Below are 16582 nucleotides of genomic sequence, written 5' to 3' on the forward strand. Positions count from 1 at the left end.
CTCCACCTTGTCCGCCAATAGCCAGCGCCCCCTGAAGACTGAGATTTAAAAATCCTTCCGATTGGAAACCGATTGTCCAATAGGAAGCCGAAAATACTGGGACTGGAGTAGGCGTTCCACCTCGGAGTTACCTAAAGCAACGACGCTAAGGCGGGGCTTCAAATATGACCAGTCAGTGCAGGGCATCTGCTGGGGACAGGAACTTGTTGACCAGTGGGGTCGGAGGCTTGGAAAGCGACCCGGAAGCTAGGTTTCCTGGGAAGCACGCCGCGCCTCGGATTCCCCGATTTAGGCGTGGCCCTCTCAGGCTCCTCCCATCATCACTCTGTGAATTAGGCTCTGTATTGGCAGACCTGGCTTGAGGGGCAAACTCCAGCCGTGAGAACTCTAGCAACACACAGCTTTTACACCAATTTGGCCACTTTGTGCGGACTTGAACATCCCAGGGTCGTCAGCCAGAAGAGGCTGCCTCCTCTGGTGACTGCTCTGATTGTTCAGTATACTTCTAAAACCCCAGTGCTTACCAACTGGGGCTATACATTTTTCCAATCTTCCACCACCCCCTCCCCGAAGCCTTGGGGGAGTATCACACTCTGTTCTAGGCCTATCAGGTTGTGAGATTCTGCCAGGAGCGAATTCCGTCATAAACTGTCTCAGTGCACAGCTTAATCCCAGCATTCACTTACTCATTCAACAAATATTTGTTGAGCCCTGGCGGTGTGGCCCAGTTGGTTGGAGCGTTGTCCTATACACCAAAAAAAAAAAAGGGTTGTAGTTGGATCTTGAATGAGGTCACATACCTGGGTTCTGGGTTCCATCCCTGATGGATGTTCCCCTCTTTCTCTTTCTCTCCCTCTTTCCCTCAAATCAATGAAACATATCCTCAGTGAGATAAGATATATATATATTTGTTTAGCGTCTGTGCGCTAGATAGACCAGTTACTTTCAACCTTTCCATCTCATGGCACACATAAACTAATTCTAAAATTGTGGCACACAAAAAAAGTTATAATTTTTACTGATCTGACAAAAACAGGTATAATTTTGATTCATTTACACTGGATGGCTGTTGTCATTTATTAAATTAGTAATCTAAGGGAACAGAGGTCAGTGCCCCTGACTAAATAGGTATTGCATGTTTTAAAAATTCTCGCGGCACACCAGCATGCCTCTTGAGGCACACGGGTTGAAAGTGGCTGGGCTAGACTAACAGCAATGGGAAGAAAAAGTCCCTGCCCTTGTAAAAGTTGTGTTCCAGCAAAGGAGGTACAGAATGAACTTATTTAACCAAACAAACCATCTTAGAAATGTCATTTTAGGATCACAACCATGTAAAACTCCAAGTAACTTTTTAACGGAGTACTTTGACTACACCATCAATCTAAACACAAAATAACTGCAAACAATCTTGAAGTTTAATTAGGCTTGTTATCTGATAGTATAATTATTCTGAAATTGAAAAAAGTGAATAAACATATTTATGTATTTGGCAGCCAAGGTTCTTACTGTGGGAATATGGGATTTAGAATGGGGAAAGGAGAGAAAGAACCTTATGATTGATTTAAATTGGAGATGTGATTTTAGAAAGATTTAAAATAGATAAAAATTATGTATTTTCTAGCTCTAACCTCTGAAAGAGCCTAGAAGCAATAACATCCCAGTAGAGTGCTCATTTTGGCAGCACATATACTAAAATTGGAATGATCCAGAGATTAGGATGGCCCCTGCACAAGGATTACACACAAATTTGCAAATTAACACCTCAGTAGAATGAGCACAGCTAGTGTCTAGACACTGATTTCAAAATAACAGTTCCCAGTAAGAGGAACCAGGGCTAGCTGAGAGAAATGGCCAATTCCCAGGCAGGAACAGAGAAAGTGCAAGACGAAGCTAGAATAATTTGTGCCAGAAAGTGAAGAAAGGTGGGGACTTATCAGAACGACACAAAAACCAGGCTGAAGGGGTTTCCATCGGCCAAAACCAGGGACAGAAATAATGAGATGGTAGGGCCATGAGGGATCCTTCTGATGTACCAGAAATGGTCTATTCACCTAGATGGTGATTACATAGGTGTGTTCATATCAAAACATTCATCAAGCTGCACACTTAAGATGTCCGCACTTTACTGTAAGTAAATTATACCTCAACAAAGCATTTCAAGAATAATAATGACAGTAGTGGATATAACAAATTGAACTAAAAACAATCTGAGATCATACTGACACTAAACATTGTAAATAAATAATGGAGAAAAGGACCTTCTTCATAGTTGAATGCCAACTAAAATGTAGAATAATAAACGTAAAACATCAGCATTTTGTAAGTCTCATAATTGCCTTGGGCAAACTGGGCATTAAAATTATTGGCAAAAATTTGCTGGGGAACAGGATATTTATACAGACAACTTTTTAATTACAGAGAATAAAAGGTATCTTTACCTTGCAGAAATCTAACAGACACTCTCTTAACTAAGTTGTCAATGTTACCACCACCAGTAAGAGAGTAAATTGACATCATATGCCTTCTGATATGATGTACTGAGGACACATTGACATTATGTAGTATTTCTAACCTGAATCCAGTCATAAGAATCCAAACTGAGAACATTTAACAAACTGCCCTACCCTCAAAAATGTCATGAAAGACAAGAAGAAGGAAGGAAGGAAGGAAGGAAGGAAGGAAGGAAGGAAGGAAGGAAGGAAGGAAGGAAGGAAGGAAAAAAAAAGATGAGGACCTACAAAAATTGAAGAAGACCAAAAGATAAGAGACAATTGAATGTAATGACTGTGTTCCCACAATGGACCTTAAAGCAGAAAATAAATTGCTATAAAGGATGTTATTGGGACATCAAATTTGAATATGGACTATATATTAGAAGATAATATTGTATTGATATTAACTTCTGTGGATTATATCATTGTTTCCTAGAATATGCAAGAAAATATTTTTGCTCTTAGGAAATAGATCCTAAGATAAAATATTTAGGAATGATGAGCCTTCAACTTAACCTTCAAATGGTTCAGTAATAGCAATGTATATATTTAAAGATTTTATTTATTTTTTAGAGAAAGAGAAAAGCATTAATATGAGAGAGAAACACTGATTGGTTGCCTCTTGTACACACCCCAACAAAGGACCAAACCAGCAACCCAGGCATGTGCCCTTACCAGGAATCGAACCGGTGACCTTCTGCTTTGTGGGATGACATCCTATCAACTGAGCCACACCAGTCAGAGCACAATATATATATTTAGAAAAACATACAGTAAATAGGAAATATTAAATATTTTAAGTCTAGTTGAAGAGTACACATGAGTTCATTATACTATTCTTTTATTGTTCTGTAGGCTTGAAATTTTTTCAAAATAGTTAAAAATTAGCAAGATCTCAATCAGTTTGAGGGAATGAGATATTCTTTCCTAGTAAATGGAAGCTGATTAATCAAATATCAGCTTTCTAAAGTTTCTGTAAAAATGTCTCTAGAATGTGTTATCCTGAGGACTATGCACATCCTCACACCAATTACATCAGAATCTCTAAAGGTGAAGCCCAAACATAAGCACTTCTTAAGGTTCCCCACGTGGTTCAAGGTTGAGAACCACTGCCATATGTCTGGCTTCTACCTATTGTGTCATTCTAAACTCTGAGACCAGCAATGAATTCTCTTCACTTTTTCCTTCCCGGAGCACACTGAAACCCTGAAGACAACCATCAGATGCTTCTCCTTCCCTTTTAATCTTCTGTCTTCAGTTTGCAGTATCTCTAATTCTTTAAGGTGCTCTGTGGGTCTCTGAATTATGGTAAAATAACCCAAAAATTCCACTTCCAAGGCATATGTACTTCAAGAGACAGGTACCAGAACGAATATCCATAGCAATATGATTCATGATATCCCAAAACTGGAAACATCCCCAAAATCCACCAACATAAAATGGATAAACTGCAATATATTCATGTAATGGAATACTATATAGTAATGAAAGGTATAGCTACATCAAAGATTGATGAATCTCACAAACAATATTAAGAAGCCAGACATAAAAAGAATACATATTAATCCATGTATAAAACATTCAAATGCAGGCAAAACTAAACTACATTGTTTGAAGTCAGAATGACAGTTACCTGTTCGAACAAAGAAAGGAGTACTGAGTGGGAGGCATATTAAGGAGGATTTGGAGTGCTGGCAATGTTCAATTTCTTGACTGAATGATGGTTTTTCAGATGTTTGCTTTGTGTTAACTTATTGAGCTGTGTATTTGTTTTGGATATTTTCCTGTGTGATATATCTTATTTTAAAAATGTTTAAAATATTATCGTTAAGCCCAAGATAAAGGGTATGAAAATTCATTACAATCAAGGACATCTCCAAATAGAGGGTAATGGTTGCTATATCAAATCCTTCCACTCTTCTCTCAACTCTGGAACCAAACTGTTTAGGTTCAATCCCAGCTCTGCCTCTTGCTAGCTATGTAAGCTTATAATCTGTGCCTGTTTCCTCAACTATAAAATGAGACTAATGGTACTTATTATTGAGTGACTGTGAAAACTGAAGGAATTAAAAAATATAAAGTGTTTAGAACACAGCCTGGGATATATCAAGCACTCAATAAATAGTAGCTGGTGCTACTACTCTTGTTCTCTGCCCTCAGGGTCTCTGTTCAGGTGTAAGGGAGAAGCTGGGGTCTTTCTAAAAAGAGACACTTCCAGAAGAAGAGAAAAAAATCTTTCCTTCTCATGGAGCAACTAGGTAAGGAAAAATGCAGACTTCTACCATCAGTCAGATGTCCACTCTGGCTCTCACCAAGGTCCAGGGAAAAGAAAGGGAAGAACAAGTAGACAGGAGCAGCATTTCACCACTAAAAAAGGTTTTTATTACAAAACAAATTCTAATAAAAATCAGGCCTGGTCTTCAACCCCACCTCTGGGTAGAGAGGCTGCTAGGATGAGGTAAATTGAGGGGGAACAGGAAATGATGAACACTGAAAGAACAGAACAGGCTGACCTCCCCTCATCAGTCTCAGTTGCTGCCTCCCTCCTTTTATTAAGGGCTAGAAGAGCTCTTCCAAAGCCCTTTGAGAGAGGCACCATCCTCCAGCCAGGAAGGACCACTGCTGGCACCGGACTCCAGCAATGTCACATTGCAGGATCCAGGGGGTCCTGGCTGATTCTCAGCAGAGGCCACCCAGGGTCACTCAGCTTGAGCGATGGCGTAAGAGAGCAGCCACAGAAGCAGGGGGCCCATAATGAGGACGGCAAGCCAGACGGCAAAGCTGGCCAAGATGAACCTCCGGGCCCGGGCCCCCCAGTGCACGGCTTCCTCGGACTGGCCTGCCTTATGCCGCTCTTCCGCCTGTGGGGGCAGGTTTTAATTAGGTTCTGCCCCTGCTTCTGTCCCAAAGTGCCCAGTGCCCCACTCCAATCTTCCATCCTTGTCATCACTCAAAACCTCACACCCAAATCCTCTACCTCCCTTTCCAGTTTCTATTTCTCATGCCTCATCTGCAAAATAAGTTATCCATTCTGCTCTGCCTATACTTTTCAGGGTGGCCATTGCTAGCTCACAAGATCACATATGGTAAAGTACTTTTCAATCCTTTAATTCCCTATCCTTTTCTACTCATCCCAAATTCATTCCAAATTTGAAATTCTTGGCGAGAAATAGTAAGCTAGGACTATTTCACTCATCTCCAAAGAACATCCTATTCTCATTACTCCAATGGCCCTCATCTTTTTCATTATTAACAATTATTTGTATGATTTTCCCCTAATGGAGCCCAAAAATTCTTATGATGACAGGAATACAGTTTCTGATTATTAAAATACAACTAGGGTTGAGAAAATTCCAGCACGTTTAAGTTGGCCTGTGTGACCTTTCAAAAGGTAAATGTGCAGTTTCTGTAGGAATTTTGAAATGGTGAAGCCCTCTCAAGACCTCTATAGCTTCTCCTGGGCTCCTACAGATTGCTCTCATCACTGCTCGGCTGCCTCCAGTCTTGCCTCTTCCAATTCATTCTCGGTGTTGGCCTTGAGAGTTGATCTTACTGAAACATAAATTTGACCATGTTCCTCTCCTCTGCAAAAACCCTTGAATGGTTCCCCAGTACTTTCAAAATAAAGTTGAACTCCTAAACATTGGAGGCCCTTGGGAATCTGGGCCCTCTGGCTTCATCTCTCACTATTTCTCACTGGTCCAGTCATGCTGAACTAATAATCTAGGCCTTTGTACACACTGCTTCCTTTACCTGGAATGCCCTTTTACCCTAATTCACTCATCCAATGTGGTTATTTTCCTGCCACCTAGCCTTATATACACATATGTAATCACACACATATATCCTCCCCCGCTCCCAGAATACCCTGTGCTTTTTCCACCATAGTACCAATGAGCTACATTCCATTAATAATTATCCATTTTTACAGCTATCTCATTAGATTGTGGAAGCTTTGACAGCAGGAATCATATCTTATTCTTAGTTCTGGCACAAAGCTCAACGCTAAGCTTTGACAGGTACTTAGTAACTGTTTGACCAATGTAGATATACCAGATATATGTACCAATTGCTTTACTACACCCATCCTTCTGCTCCCATAGGTACTGCATTCCTCACCTTGATGGCAAACACAAGGGCCATGACTCCCAGGCAAGAGCAGCCACAGATAATGCTAGTAGCTGCCAAGTAGCGGAGGCGGAGCCAGCAGCAGCGAATGGGGGATGGAGAATGAGCAGCTTCCGTGTTGCTCACCAAGATCTCCACTGCATTCTCCTCGTCCTCCATCACCTGTGGGTGATACAGTCAAGGTACTTTTAAGCCCCAAAACTGAGCTCTTGGCCTGGCTTGCTCAGACTCTACCCCTTTCTTATCCTGTTCTTGTAGCCTAGCCCAACTTCAGGAATGCTGACCTACTGGAGAATTCCTCTAATGACTCATAGACCAACAGAGGACATGTGTGGCTGAAATCCTTTCTCCTCAGCCTAAGATATCAAGTCTTTAAAGGCAGGTCAGTGTGAACATAGCATTATCTGTAGTATTGTTTTGATAAGTAGGGGAAAATAAAAAGCAAATGACTGGTACACACTGAGAAACAGGAAACAGAATCTCAACACCTGCTAGGAATCTGAGACTATCAAAGTCTGGTTTTTAAACTGTATTTCAAAGGGCACTAAAATTTCCTTAAGTTCCTCAGGAATATTAAGGAGGGATCTGAAAATGGCACCCGAGGCCCTGAACAGTCATTTCACATGAAAACATAATCCTCTGGATGGGAGAAACTACCCATCTAAGCTGCCTTTATAGTTGAGCAAACATTGGAAAGACCCTACCTCCCCAAACTGGGCCTCCTTCGCTATGCTGACTCCCATGTCCTCTCTCCATTTCAACCCAGGCCACACAACACAATCAGATTAACACTGAGTCCGGATGACCTCATAACCCACACAGAAACCTGCATAATGATGCCCTACTTAATCATTTCTCATCTCCCTATTTCTCAGGTCCCCTGAACTCTGGTACCAAACCACCGTCTCCAACCATTCCCCTACATCCTAGATAAAATTAAAGCATTTGCAGTTCTCTAAATACAACACAGGATATAAAGGGTGGAAGAGACAAGATAAGCAGAGAACAAAGAACATATGCCACAAAGCTGCAGAAGTAGGTATGAGGAAAGAATTCCCATGAGGTGAGCAGATACAGACATGGCGGCAGGAACACAAGGAGAGGGCCCAGTGAGTTGAGATCAGAGAAAATGTAAAACAAACAGGGGCTCTTACCTGGCTATAGGCCTTGAGGTACTGTGAGTTTCGGCTTCTGCCTCAGGTTTGATTTGGCTTGGGTAGAGACGGAGCTGACTCAAGAGCTCCAAGCCAAGCCCAGGGGTGGGGTTGGGTGGCCAGCCACCACCTGAAGAGCCCCAGGAGCTCATATGGGGGTGTAGCTGACTCAAACCAGTTTGGCTAGATGGAGGAAACCAAAGGATGGAAAACAATGGGAGCAACTCAAGGTAGTGATGCCTGCCCTCTGGAGAAAGAGTAAAAGCACCTGAGCAAGGGAGATAAAAGCAGGGGAAAGTCTAAGGCATCAGAGAACTCTGAGGGAAAGTCCAGGAACTGAGAGAAGGGAGAGGAAAAGTATGACTCTTGAGTGACTGTAAACTTTAGGGAAAGGCACCCTATCAGGAGGTAATATGTGCCAAATCTTCCCTCTTCTTGGATGGAGATTTCTACCTCAAAGATATATAGTACTGTGTCAGAGATGACGTACTAAGATCTTGGCAGGAGCAAGAGAAAAGATGCCCAAGTTCCCACCCAACCCTCCACCAGACCAGAAAATCAGAAGCCTCCTTACGCGGATGCTCATACAGAAACTAAGTTTATTATTTTTTTTCTTCTTAAAAAAAAAAAAAAAAGAAAAAAAAAACTCATTGTGGATAAGCCCCCCCCCCTTCCCCTAAGGGTGGGGGGCTGTGAAAGGTTGCTTGGGAATCAAGGGGGTGGGGACAGAGACTATCTTGCCACCCTAACACTGCCCAGCCATGTGGGGTGGAAGGGAAGGGAATATGTGAAGTGCCCCATTTCCATGACAACCAGCTGCCTACCCCCTACTTTGGTGGAAAGAAGGGAGAAGGCCCCTATGTCTCCCCGGAGGCTTTCCCCCTCGTAAGACTTCAAGTAGTGGTTAACAGAATCAGGCCTGGTTGTGGAGGGAGAGCGGCCATGGTGGAAAGCCTAGGTGGAAGGGCAGCCCACTCACGTCTTGGCCTTCCGGCCTCTGTGACTAACAGTAGGGCCAGCTGGGTGGGGAGGAGCACTGCTGCGCAGGATGCGCTGGTCCCCTTGGTTGGTTGTCCCACCAAGCCGGTGGATGCCAGGCCGGCGTCGTGGGGTCCCATCCCCTTCTTCTTCTTCACCTGAGGCTTCAGCCTCAGACTCCTCTACTGAACCCTCAGGCCCCAAGGGACTTGGGGACTGTAGGCGGCCCCGCTTTGCAGGCCCAGGACCCCTGCCAACTGGGACCCCTGGCCGTTTTCGAGGCACCTTCTCAGTCTCTAGTGGGGGAACTAGAGACCCTGGACGCAGCCTGGTGGAGCGCAGTTTTGGAGCTAATGAGACCACAGGAGGCGTCGATTCTAACCCACCTGGCCCACCATCTGCTAAATCCAGGTCATCCTGAATTACAGCCACTACCATGGACCCTTCACTCTTTCTCCCCCGCATTCCCTCTGCTTCAAGGCGCAAGCGGGCCAGGCGGGTGAGGGGGCGGCTTCCATCCTCATCAGAGGAACTACCCTCACTCTCCCCTTGGCCCTGGGGTTGCAGCCGCCTCCCCAATCCACAGCTCTCAAGGACAGATGAGGTGTCACGGTCCAAGACAGGGTGATGGCTGGGCCGAGGTGATGGAGGATTCTTGGGAGGTCGGCCCCGCTTCCGCTTGGGTGGGGATGTTGAAATGGTCAGAGTGGTGACAGTGTTGGCGACAGTAGCAATGGGACAGGATACAAGTGGTGTTGGGAGTGGTGGCACGGGTGGTGGTACTGGGAGTGGCTGTGTCCGGCTCTCTAAGCTGCCATCCCCTGGAGAGGAAGTGGTCCCAGGAATGGGTAAATCTCGTGCCTTAGGGGGCCGACCACGCCTTCTCTTCTCCACAGGTGACAGGATAGGCTCGGGTTTATGAATTGGCTGGGGTCCAAGGACAGACTCCGCAACAGTAAGGGTCTCAGCCCCAGGGACTGGGTCAGCCCCATTGGTTTTTCCCTTAGAGGTGGATGAAGGTGCCTCATCAACCCCTCGCCCAGCATCTGCCGGAGACCTGTTCTTCTTGGGAGGCCTCCCCCTCCGACGTTTCACAGCAGGAGGGGTGATGGCAAGCAGAGACCCTTCTCCATTCTCTGGGTTGCCCTCTCCAGTCACCCCCAGCTCAATGCGACGGCGAGCTACGAAGGGTTGCTGGGTTGGGGTGGGCAGTGTGGATGGGGGAGCAGCTTCACAGGGCCCACTGGTGGGAGGTGAGGATTCTGGCCCCAACATACTGCGGGTAGATGGGCTTCCTGGGCTGGCACCAGTTTCAGAGACCCCAGGCACTAGGGTACTGGCAGTTCCTCGCTGCTGTCGCCGTCGCCTCACCAGTTCTTTTTCCTCTACCACAGTCACTAGCCGTCCCGGCAACTTGCGAAGTACTTTAGGGCCTGGAGGCAGCCCTGGTCGACCAGCCCCCTGACCCCTAATTTCTACATCAGCACTGGTGCGACGCCGAGGGGGCCGGGCAGGCGAAGAACCCTCAGGTGAGGAGGTGGCTGAGGATGAGGTTGATGGAGCGGTAACCTCAGCTGAGACAAGTTCCTGTGGCTTCTGTGGGCTGGACGTTGGGGTCCCGGACTCCACCAGCTCTTCTGAGTTCTTGTCAGCTTCCAATGGCAAGTGAAATAGCTCATCAGATGCTGCTGAAGGTGGGAGCATCAGCCCATTGTTCTCACTTAGACACATGGGCACCTCCTCACCATCAGGCAGTACTGTGAGGATGGTCCCCTCAGCAGGCTCGGGTACCTCCTGCTCTTGACCATTGGGGAAGCTGCCAGCCTCCAGGATTGGGCTAGGTGCAGAAGAGGTGAGAGAAAGGTTCTTTTCTGACATAGGCAGGATCTCAACAGCAACTGGCAACAGATCCTTAGGGGGCATACAAGTAAGCGAGGAAGTCTCGGAACAGGCCGTATCAGCCTGCTCCAGGGACTCAGTAGATGCTAATGCTTGTGCACACAGATCTGCCTCAGGTCCCAAGCCCAAGGGGAGGTTGGTGACTGGGGGGAAGATGGGCACAGAAGGTAGACCAAGCAAGAGAGGAGAGGTAGGAGTTAAGACAGAGGTTTGGGCTGGAGGTGGGGTATGAGCTGGTGGAGGAGTACAGGCAGGAGGAGGTGTACAGGCAGAAGAAGAGGGAGGAATCTGCAGAGGAATTGGGGGAGAAGGCGAGATATGGACATGAAGCATGGTTAATGGATTTGGAGCTGAAATGGGAATTGGGGCAGGGACTGGGACAGGAATTGCAGCAGGAGCTGAACCTGGAGTAAGTCGAGGCCTAGATGCTGGCTTAGGAACACGCTCCCTGGCAGGGCTGCAGCGGGGGGTTGTGGAGGTACTGCGGGTATGATGGGTGGATACAACAGGAGTGTGATTTGCCCCTTGAATCTCAGCCCGGGCTCCACGAAGACGCTCACTGACTCGAGTCCCTGGCCTCTCAGGAGCCTTAACCTTCTTACTGCGCCGGTGGCTGCCTCCACCAGTCCCACAGGAAACCTCATCCCCAGCCCTCGGCCCCTCCTCTTCCTCTTGAGGTAGGCGGAACACCTCCTCCTTGGCTTGGTCCAAGTCCTTCCGGGCAGCTTCCACTTGTTCCTACCAACAACAGAGCCCACAGGGTGGTCAGAAAAAGGCAAGCAGGGTGGTGAGTGGGTAAAAAGCAGTAGCTTCCTACTTGCAACCCCACGCCCTAGACCTACTTACTTCTGCCTGCTTGAGCTCCTCTCGGCTCACCTCCTCCAGTGAGGCTTCCAGAAATTTCATAGCATAGCGCTCAATAGGGGTCAGCTGTGGGGAGGAGCAGTGGTGATAAACATAAGGATCTGGTGCCCAGGGCCCATCAGCCCTGATTATTTTTACCAGGGAAGATAGGAGTGTCACAGAGTCCAGAGGAAGGAATTATAGAGGGTAAGGATGAGAACTAGTGGGTCCAACACTGACCTGTTCTACAAGGGCAGCAATTTCCTGCTCAGCACGGGACATCTCCTCATCCTCAGCCCCAGGCCGAACAGCCTCCTCTCCCTCACCAGCAGGAAACCCATCATTCTCATTGAATTCTGCAAGTTCAGCCACCTGTTCAGCCTTGGCCTGGGTGGCTGCTCGGATGTCCTCTTCATCCTCTGCCCGACACAATGCCTACAAGGGTGTGTTGAAGAAAATTCCTGAGAATTAACAAACTTTACATCCTGTGATTTGATTCTGGTCAAAAAAAATTTTTTTCTTTTCAATTGTCACCCAAGGAAATGTTTATTGAGTGAGGAAGGAGGGGAGAGAGAGAGAAACATCAATGTCAGAGAATATCAATCAGTTGCCTCCTATATGCTCCCCAAACAGGGATTGAACCTGCAACTTTTTGGTATATGAGACAACACTCCTACCACCTGAACTACCCAGCCAGGGCTGATTCTGGCCAAAATCTGAGGGTAAATTTACACCAAAAAAGAACAGAAAAAAGCAATGGGCTCAAAAACCCTGGGTCCCAGTCCTTGTCTTTTTTTCATGGACAAGCCAGTTCATTTCCAAGGAACAGTTTTTTCATCTGTAAAAACGCATCACAGCACTTTCCTGCCTACCCTGAGGCATTTATTATATTTAAACACACTATGTTTGTAATTGTTTTTAAGATTTTTATTTATTTTTAGAAAGAAGGGAAGGGAGGGAGGAAGAGAGGGAGAGAAACATCCATGTGTGAAAGATACATCAATCAGATGCCTGTTGCATGCCCCCAAATGGGGACCCAGCCCGCAACCCAAGCATGTACCCTGACTAGGAATCAAACCAGTGACCATTCAGTTCCCAGGCTGGCACTCAGTCCACTGAGCCATACCAGCCAGAGGGATGTATGTTTATAACTTATAAAGTGCTATAAAGGTGATAGATTGTAGAATAAATCAAATATTGTCTGGGTCACAGCCCAGATTTTAAGAAAGTTAATACCAAACCACCAGATTTATAAGAGAACTCAACTCTCTTCTGGGCCCCCAAAGTTACCAAAGCAATGCAGTAGTCCACATAGGATGGAATGGATTTGGCCAGGACTCTCACCAGGATAAAATAACTTTTAGTGATCTCTTGCTCTATTTCCTTTCTGTTCGAGTCAACCTTTGATCTCTTTGAAAATCGGAAAGTTCTGAATACAAAATTCTATTCTGCACTCCGATGCCTTATGACAACAGACTAACCGCATTTAATATTTCTCTTGAGATACGCAAGGAGATTACAAAGTCACTAAAGAACCTAGAGTATGCTCAACAATGAGGGGAAGGCACTTGATATAGGGAAACATCTCCATAATACTCTACCCCTGTAGTTCCTAAATATTTGTCTGCTTCTGAAGAGCTCTGAAAAAATACATATGCCCAGACCTCACCTCCAAAAATGATTTAGTAGATTTTTGAATGGGGCCCAGGAATCAATCCTTTTAAAAGCTTTCCAAGTGATTCTACTAGGCATCAATGTTTAGAAAACAAGAATTCTATCATATGTAGAAAGCACTTCTTAATCCACTTAGCTGTATGACCTCAGTTACTTCTCATTAGCATTTCAGAAAAGCAGAAAGTAAGGCTCAGAAGATTAAAAAGACCTGGCTTAACAAATACAATTGTTAAGCACGGCTAGAATTCAGAATTAGAAATGAAAACTTTAAATCTTGTCTTTTTTCTACGAAATCATGTGAACCAATAAGCAATCTATTCACAACTACCAAGGCCAACTATAATATGGGAAGCAGCAGAAAGAGTTCTCCCCCCCCTAGACAAGCTCAACAGACTGAGAGACAACACACACTGTAACCATTAGCTCTCCACTAGGGATTGCCCACTTTTTTCACCTGCTCCAGGATGTGGGTCTGCTTGCTGGCCACAGTCTCTTCCTCCTCTTCAGGGGCAGAGGGTAGAGATGAGCCAGATGGCTCCTCCAGGGGCATATCAAACAGTTCTCGTATGGTCTGCTTTGGAAAGAACAGAAGGAAAAACGTCAGAGCCAATGGAATCCTGGTCCCAGGTCTACAGCTATGAGGTTGATGGCTCTTAGAAGTATCAGAAGTATCACTGGATGAAGAAGGTGCCACTGGTCCGCAGAACTCAAAGCATCCTCTTTCATAGGCAGGAGTAACTGCTAAAGGCATAGCAGTTCTCTCCTTCATAGGCTGGAAAATAGTAGTACCTGTTTAAAATAGGCTGTGGTAAAGTTGCCTCCCTCAATGGCCATGTCTCCCAACATCCTCTTCTGATTTGCTTTTTTTAGAATGTTCTCCTCCACTGTCCGTTCACTGATAAGCCTAGCAGGGTGATGAAAACCATGTGTAAACAGCCAAATACATCAATAAAACCCTATCAGCAAAGGGGAAGCAAGGTAAGGGGAGACTAGGCAATACCTATAGATGTGAACATCTCGGGTCTGGCCAATTCGGTGACAGCGATCCTGGGCCTGAGCATCCATGGTGGGATTCCAGTCGCTGTCATAAAAAACAACGGTGTCTGCTCCCGTCAGGTTCACGCCCACACCCCCACTCCGAGTTGAAAGGATGAAGCAGAATATGCGTTTGTCTGCATTGAATCGTTCCATCAAGGCCTATAGGGAAAGGGGGAAAAAAAGATAGCATTGGGAGACATCCCCCAATATAGACCCAAAGCTTAGAGCGACCCTTTCTGGGACCCCAAAGCCTGGAAAAAGAAGACAGAAGCTGAGGTGAGTCTCTAAGGGCTACAATGCCTAGATTACCTGTCTCTGTTCAACTCTAGTAGACCCATCCAGACGCAAGTAGAGGTGGCCATGGTAGGTGAGAAACTGCTCCAGTACATCCAGCATTCGGGTCATCTGGGTGAATATGAGCACCCGGTGGCCCTCCACCTTGAGCTGTCGCAACAGCACTGCCAATGTTTGCAACTTTCCTGAAGAGATACAAAGGGGTACAGGGAACTAGATATAAACTGGAATGGGGAGAACACTTAGCACTAGAAGGGTGTAGTTGAAAGTCAATTAGCCTAGGACACAAAAAGTATCTGAATTCATTTATTTTCTTCCCTTAAGGGCTCCCCTCTTTAGTCTGCTCCTGTCTTAGATCTAACTCCTCTAGTCTAACTAGGGATAGGGTAATATAGACCCTCAGGAGGAAAAAAGGAATCCACAATAGTGTTATGAGCAAGTGATCTTTAAGTACAACAGTGAGTTATACCAGCTGAAACAAAGGACAGATTCACAGAATAAACATCAACGAATCCACTGATGTCATCGTTTACAGACAGGGATTGAAAATCACTGAGATGAGAGATAGAGGCAGGATATTAAAATCTAGTTCAACCTCCCATCAAACACAGAATTAACTTCTATAACATTTCTGACAAGTCAGTCTGAAAAACTTTAACAAAGACTTTCAATGATCTACTCTGAATGATTTCAAATTTTGTAAAGTTATTTTTTACTGAAATATGAATTGAGCACATAATAATAAATATTCTGCTGATTTTCTTATATTCTAAGACATTTAGGACATCTCCAAAAACATATTACTATAGAAATATCTGTGCAGGGTTGTGGCAAAAAACTATCCAAAAGACATTCTTGGTTAACAGAACCTGCATTAACACTGTGGACACCTGGCAAAGACCCCTTGATCCTAGCAAAGGCAATCCCCAATCCAACCCCAGAAGATAAATCATAATTGGTCCTAAATAAACCAGAGTTCCTCTTTGTCATTTCCCTTTGTCAGTGATGGCTCTAGGGATGGGCATATGACCCAATTTGAGCCAATGAACTATGAAGTAAAGTTCACTTTCCCAGAAAAGAAGATGTGCTAGGAGTACTTTGATATAACCCCTTGCTTCCTGCCTGGAGCATTTGGTGTGTTCCCTGTAATTATGGCAGCCATATTAAAACCATGAAGAAATAAGCACGAGAATAAAAAGATAAAAGCTAAGGATGGTAGAAAGCAAGGGAGAAAGACAAGAAGGTCCTGGGTCCATGAAGACACCAGTAAGCTGCTAAACCGGCCATATACCACCATTCTCAGAATTTCTCACTAAGTAAATAAATGCTCTGGTGGTTTAAGCCACTGTTGGTTTTGTTACTTGCAGCTAAATGCATTCTAACCAAAAGATAAGGATTCTGGTCTTTTCATAAGACAAAATTTACTCTGAACTCTTGTACCGCCACGCACCTTTACCCATAAATATGAAAACTATGCTGTGCTATCTCATTTGTCATTGTATCCCAAATGATTAGCAAAACAGATATTCACAAAATAATCACTGAATAAATGAGCACACATTTTCAACTTTCATCAAAACCAAATTCATGAATGCCAAGAATCCATCATAAGGTCTACAATTCTCCATCTTGCCTATAAGTGTAACCTTAAAAAACTGTCTAATGTTTGATGAAACTCTACAGAGACGTTATGTAGAACATCCTTCTGATGTAATAGTCTTGCTACTTACACAGAAAAAAGAGATCACGGGACCCTCACTGATCAGTGAACTCACCGCAATCATACTGGATGAGCCTCAAGTCAGGGAACTGGGTGCGCATGTTACACACAATACGGTGCAAAGGACGAGCCCGAGGCCAGAGCTCACAGGCCAATTGCTCCTGGAAGGCTGCCTGACGTGGGGCCAGCCAAGGAGGTGGGTGGCAGGCATGCAGGGAAGGGGGAGGTGCCTCCACAGGAGGCATGACAAAGATGAACCTGCAAAAGGAAGAAGGCAAGCAGTATAGAAGATGGAACTCTGAAGGGTCCCAGAAGTTAACACCTTCAGCAGCCCTAACCACTACATCCACTCAGAGGCCCCA

At 45.2% G+C, this 16582-nt stretch overlaps 2 protein-coding genes and 1 non-coding gene across 9 annotated transcripts in view; 1 reads left to right on the plus strand and 2 right to left on the minus strand.

Annotated features, from left to right (window-relative positions):
* The first annotated feature begins 1665 nt into the window (after window positions 1–1665).
* LOC112304909 (U6 spliceosomal RNA) lies at window positions 1666–1769 on the plus strand. The gene has a single exon (XR_002974791.1). It is a non-coding gene; the product is annotated as a U6 spliceosomal RNA (small nuclear RNA).
* A 3086-nt stretch (window positions 1770–4855) lies between these two features.
* On the minus strand, window positions 4856–8314 carry TMEM265 (transmembrane protein 265). The gene is made up of 3 exons (XM_024560311.4): window positions 7775–8314; window positions 6612–6782; window positions 4856–5353 (listed from the first exon to the last, which is right to left on the minus strand). The coding sequence occupies exons 2-3, from the start codon at window positions 6777–6779 to the stop codon at window positions 5192–5194; spliced, it is 330 nt and encodes a 109-aa protein (XP_024416079.1). The 5' UTR covers window positions 6780–6782; window positions 7775–8314; the 3' UTR covers window positions 4856–5191.
* Window positions 8315–8353: 39 nt separating this feature from the next.
* The window catches only part of SRCAP (Snf2 related CREBBP activator protein), a 35572-nt gene continuing 27343 nt past the window's right edge, over window positions 8354–16582 (minus strand). For 6 of the 7 annotated variants that reach the window (XM_045195329.2, XM_045195328.3, XM_024560310.4 and 3 more), the window contains 8 exons: window positions 16276–16478; window positions 14516–14685; window positions 14169–14365; window positions 13958–14072; window positions 13623–13742; window positions 11735–11929; window positions 11498–11581; window positions 8354–11389 (listed from right to left, as the gene is read on the minus strand). In XM_045195329.2, the coding sequence (XP_045051264.1) occupies window positions 8750–11389; window positions 11498–11581; window positions 11735–11929; window positions 13623–13742; window positions 13958–14072; window positions 14169–14365; window positions 14516–14685; window positions 16276–16478 (3724 nt within the window). In that variant the 3' untranslated portion in view covers window positions 8354–8749. The remainder of the gene's footprint in view (window positions 11390–11497; window positions 11582–11734; window positions 11930–13622; window positions 13743–13957; window positions 14073–14168; window positions 14366–14515; window positions 14686–16275; window positions 16479–16582) is intronic. The other variant, XM_045195330.3, reaches the window with a different exon arrangement.

The sequence above is a fragment of the Desmodus rotundus genome, chromosome 1 (genome assembly GCF_022682495.2).
Source record: "Desmodus rotundus isolate HL8 chromosome 1, HLdesRot8A.1, whole genome shotgun sequence".
Lineage (NCBI taxonomy): Eukaryota > Metazoa > Chordata > Mammalia > Chiroptera > Phyllostomidae > Desmodus > Desmodus rotundus.

Bases quoted from the DNA above. Each gene is read 5' to 3' on its own strand.
- TMEM265 (XM_024560311.4), bottom strand. From the start codon at position 6,779: ATGGAGGACGAGGAGAATGCAGTGGAGATCTTGGTGAGCAACACGGAA. The intron at 5,354-6,611 runs GTGAGGAATGCA...CTGCCCCCACAG, and splicing joins CCCTTGTGTTTGCCATCAAG to GCGGAAGAGCGGCATAAGGC.